General features: G+C 42.4%; 1 protein-coding gene across 1 annotated transcript; it reads right to left on the reverse strand.

Moving 5' to 3' along the window:
* Window positions 1-685: 685 nt before the first annotated feature.
* LOC140245734 (uncharacterized) lies at window positions 686-5240 on the reverse strand. Its single transcript, XM_072325265.1, has 2 exons — window positions 4464-5240; window positions 686-2242 (listed from the first exon to the last, which is right to left on the reverse strand). The coding sequence occupies exons 1-2, from the start codon at window positions 4779-4781 to the stop codon at window positions 2192-2194; spliced, it is 369 nt and encodes a 122-aa protein (XP_072181366.1). The 5' UTR covers window positions 4782-5240; the 3' UTR covers window positions 686-2191.

The raw sequence follows: 5240 nt of genomic DNA on the forward strand, positions 1-5240 counted from the left end.
CTAAAATGTAATGCTGATAAAGAAATGTTTTTATCTAAGAATAGACTGAGTGATGATGAATTCTCACATTCACGTCTATGGGACTTTTAATCAGTGATCCCTTTGACATTAGTAACAACTTAATTTGTAGATTTTTTCCCCCCACCATATTTCATTCAAAGCAAGCTCACTTTTGTAATTTGGTGTTAATTTAATGTTAAGCTGTGGATGGTTCATGGAACACACATACATGTATACATACACAAACACACACACACACACACACACACACACAAACTGTTTGAGAAACATAACAGCTTCATCCATAAGTATGAAATTCTTCATATTGTTTTTTAAATATTATTGTTCGTCATCTCATGATCAAGTAGTGGTGACATTGGTAAAGAGCTGACGTGTGCAGCATATCAATGTCAGAATGCATTCTATTCACTTTTCACAGGTCCTCAATTATAAGAGACTGCTTCTTACTCCTACTCAATAAGTGTGACCCAAAAAAGCATGCCTGTACATGTGTAGCAATGTGTTCCATTTGCGTACGTTCTCATCGAGTATATTTTGTAATAAAGGTTCACCTCTTTGTGTTGCCTTTGTGTGTGAATTGGGTGCTATCATGTGGTGATCATTAAGTATTGTTCTTGCTGTCACAAAAATGAGGCAAAAGCAGTCATCGGTTTTAGGTCACTGGTTACACAGAATTTATTCCTTTGTTTAGATGCTCACAAATTTGAAGACCTCTGGTCTTAGGGTGCACACTCACAGCAGGGGCAGCTCCAGGAATTCCTTAAAGGGGGGAGGGGCCTTTGCAACTTAATGGGGAATGTTCATTTTTTTTATTTTTTTTTTTTTTTATCAACAAGTAATAACCTTCCCTTGAGAATGGCAAGAACATGCTTGCCGAAATGTCAGGATTGGATAGGACCTTTTCAGGGCCACACACTTATCCTAGAAAGAATACGCAGTGGACGTGAAACCTTATAATCAACCAATGTTCTACCACCATGGAAGCGTTTATCTGATTTCATCAAACGATAAAGAGGGATCACATGCCTAATGCACATGTTGGAAGGTAGGCCTCGTGACGTGTTGCATGTGACAAGATACCATTATCCTTATGTAACTGGAATGCGCACCAAACACACTCTCATCATACCAAACAGCCACATTCTAACTTCCTGAGATATGACTCCACACGATTTACCAACAACATTCGTTGACAATTGAATACTATTATATTCAATTATTAATATGCATGTTTTATTGACGTGCTGTACATAATGTATCACACGCAGGTGATAACTATGGGGTGCTTTTAACAGAACAATTTATTAATCAGTGAAATCACTATACAACTCTCAATGAGAATATAACAGCACCATCTGTATCTGCTAAAACAAAGGTTTTAAACTTGAGGGGTGTAATAGTTATGATAGGCTACGGTCACAACCCCCAAAATCAGCCTGCTCGGGCCTGCTCGGCAACCGCTCGGCGACCGCTCGGCGAGTTTTTAGCCAATATCGGTCAGTCGCCGAACGGTGACCGACCAGGCACTGCTGATTTTTAGGGCATCGGTTGGTCGCAGCTGAAGTTTTAGCGCGGATTTAAAATTTCTGCGGTGTCCACTCGATTTCTAGTCGCCGTCCAAAATACGCTCGGTGCCTGGGCAGCCACTGCCCAGGCACTGCCCAGGTACTGCCCAGGCACCGCCCAGGCACCGACCTAATCGAGCGGTCACCGATCTAATCGAGCGGTCGCCGTTGGGCAGTTTAGATAAAAAGAAAATTAAGCCCTAAGAGAATCAGTTGCCGAGCAGTGGCCACTCGATGACGGATGGGAGATTGGTTGGTCACCGGTCAGTCACTGGTCGGTGAGTCAAAAACTGACCGGCGTCCGGGCAGCGACTGCTTGATTTACAGCGGCGTTCCCCAGATTATATAAAGAGCTGTCCAGCACTCGCCAAGAGAAACAGTAAGATTTCTGAACGAAGTAATCAACTCAGCCTGGTTTTCCCAACAATTTTCATTCACAAGAAAATGCCAAAAGCGCAAAGGAAAAGCACTTCAAAGTGACAAGACGGGGAGGAGGAACTGGGCCGTCTGGAACAGGTATGGAGATGGCCTGGCACACCTCGGGGATGAACATAGAGATTGTATTGTGCGCCACCCGAAAGCTGAACTCTAGAGACCGAAAAGAGTTACCGGTGGTTATAGGAAGCGCCAGGCCAGGCTGCAATGGAGCTCCGCCTCTACAAAAAGGAGAAACAAAACGTGAAATAATGATAAGAAAAGGCATGTTTCACTCACGATCCACCAGTATTAATAAACATGTATATTGATATGATGTGGAATCTAATAGGCACCTAGACTGACGAATTGAATTCAGAGGGCGCAACTTTTTTAAAAGTACATTGTATGTTTGCACCAAGGAAAAAAATAAAATGAAATAGGACCATAAATATGTGATAATAATAACAACTGTCATCAAGTATTGTAGGCCAGGTTCAGCAAATACCTCTTGAGATTATGTTATAATACTTAAGCAAAACTGATTTCTTTATCAGTTGAGTGCGTGTATATGGAAAAAAAAGACGTGACAAACGATTGCCCCAAACCTCTGTGTAAAATCTAGTGACACATGTGTGTGTACTCTTTCATCTCTCACGTAAGCAACGCTTGAGAGATACATTTAATGGATTTAAATCATCTGCAGCGTCACATATTACTAAAGAATTTACTTATTAATAATGTAGTAAAAGGTGGTACTATTAAATAGTATGACTTATCTAATCATTCAACTTTAAAGTTACATATCATGATATTATCTGGAAATATATATCACTTGAACTTGAAATTCCCAAACTACAGTAAACCTCGGATAAGTCGACGTCGAGTGAGTCGAAAATCACTTAAGTCGAAGCAAAATAAAAAGTCCCGATTTTTCCCTATGTATTTTCTCTAAGAAATATTTGGATAAGCCGAAGTACGAGAGTCGAATTTCGGCTGTGTCGAAGCAAAACATTCAGTCCCTTTTGTACAAAATACACGTAGTTTACATCGCTTGAGCCGAAGAAGATTTGTCTGGCATTCTCATTACATTTAAAGGAGAACAAAAAAATCGGCATGTCGCAGATCCCCACACTCAATATCTTACACCGTACCGCTCCGCACGCATGTCAAATAAATACGCATGTATACATGTATACACACAGCACATCGATCCATACTTTATCCATACACACAGAATATCCATACTTTATCCATGTCAAGCCAGAACTCCTTGGTCAACCAATCGCTGCTTTAATATTTAAGTGACAGGCCAAGTGGGCGGAGCTTGTTTGTGCGTGCCCGGCTGGCTGTACAGTTTTGTTCAATGGAGGTGGGATGGGCCTGCTAGGCAATGTACAATATAGGTCAAAAATCAAGGTCAAAGGTCAAAGAAGTCAAAGGTCAAAATTCTGTGTAGAAGTTTTGAAGCCCTCACCTAGTGCCATCATATAAAGCAAACGGAATCAAAATCGGGTTAGAAATGGCGAAGGAGTAGCATTTTGAAGCAAAATGTACAATATAGGTCAAAGGTCAAGGTCAAAGGTCACAACTGAAATTCTGTATAGAAGTTTCAAAGCTCTCATGTAGTGCTATCATATAAAGCAAACAGAATCAAAATCGGGTTAGAAATGGCGAAGGTGTAGCATTTTGAACATTTTGATCACACACGGACGCACGCACGGACGGACGCACGGACGGACGGACGGACGGACACACGGACACACAGACACACACACGTACGGAGCCCGTTTCATAGTCCCCTGCTCGAACTCGTTCGGCGGGGACAACAAAACGTGAAATAATTATAAGGAAAGGCATGTTTCACTCACGATCCACCAGTATTAATAAACATATTGATATGATATGGAATCTAATAGGCACCAAGACTGATGAATTGAATTCACAGGGCACAACTTTTTTAAAAGTACATTGTATGTTTGTACCAAGGAAAAGAATAAAATGAAATAGGACCATAAATATATGATAATAACAACAATTGTCATCAAGTATTGTAGGCCAGATTTAGCAATACCTCTTGAGATTATGTTACACATACTTTAGCAAAACTGATTTCTTTATCAGTTGAGTGCGTGTATATGGAAAAAAAAGACGTGACAAACGATTGCCCCAAACCTCTGTGTAAAATCTAGTGACACATGTGTGTGTACTCTTTCATCTCTCACGTAAGCAAGGCTTGAGAGATACATTTAATGGATTTAAATTATCTGCAGCGTCACATATTACTAAAGAATTTACCTATTAATAATGTAGAAAGAGGTGGTGCTATTAAAAGTATGACTTATCTAATCATTCAACTTTAAAGTTACACATCATGATATTATCCGTAAACATATATCACTTGAACTTGAAATTCCTAAACTACTTTGCACTCTTCTCAATCCGTGGACCAACTCGCCGTACCAGCTTGAAGAAAAGATCTGGCTCCACCCGCAAGAAGGACTTGAAGTCTGCAGGATTTTCAATTCTGAGCTCCTCCACGAGCTGCTCACACTGGCCATAGATTGGTTTCTGGACAATCCACGGCCTCATCCACCATCTCCTCCTTCTTGTTCTTCGCAGGAGCTCCTCACGTCTTCCTTCATCTGTCACCAGGGCGGCGAGAGCTGCGAGCACAAGATTATAATGGTAACGGGCGTGCGCCACCCTCTCCCTCAGCTGAGCAAGGTGCTGGACTTGTGGATCTCGTTGTTGAAGTAGTTGAGGTGGAATCAACGACATCTTAGACCTCGTTGACCTCTCTGATGCAGAGAGAGAGCGTTATTGTTTATACCCGATGGACAGTCCCAAAGATTGCTCATGAGAACATCCAGGCAGGGAACGACGGGCCACCGCCCGTACGCCGACAGGAAACCTCTGATGCCCTGCCAATCATCGGTCGGCCGCTGGTCGATTTTTAAAAAATTGACAGGAGGCCGGTGGGAGACCGCTCAGTTGCCGACGGGTCATCGCTCGGTGACTGATTGGACTCTGCGCTGAGAGGATCCCTGCATTCCGCTAAGTTTGACCTAAAATCGGCCGGCAACTGATAGGTCACCGACAGGGCATCGACAGATCATCGCTTGGGCACTGCTCGATTTTCACTGGGGCTGTTGGCCTGCTCAACAGCTCCAAAAACTGCTGGGCAGTGCCAAAATCTCAGCGGCGACCAAGCAGGCTACAAATCGGTCGGTCGCCGCT

The sequence above is a fragment of the Diadema setosum genome, unplaced genomic scaffold (genome assembly GCF_964275005.1).
Source record: "Diadema setosum unplaced genomic scaffold, eeDiaSeto1 scaffold_25, whole genome shotgun sequence".
Classification (NCBI taxonomy): domain Eukaryota; kingdom Metazoa; phylum Echinodermata; class Echinoidea; order Diadematoida; family Diadematidae; genus Diadema; species Diadema setosum.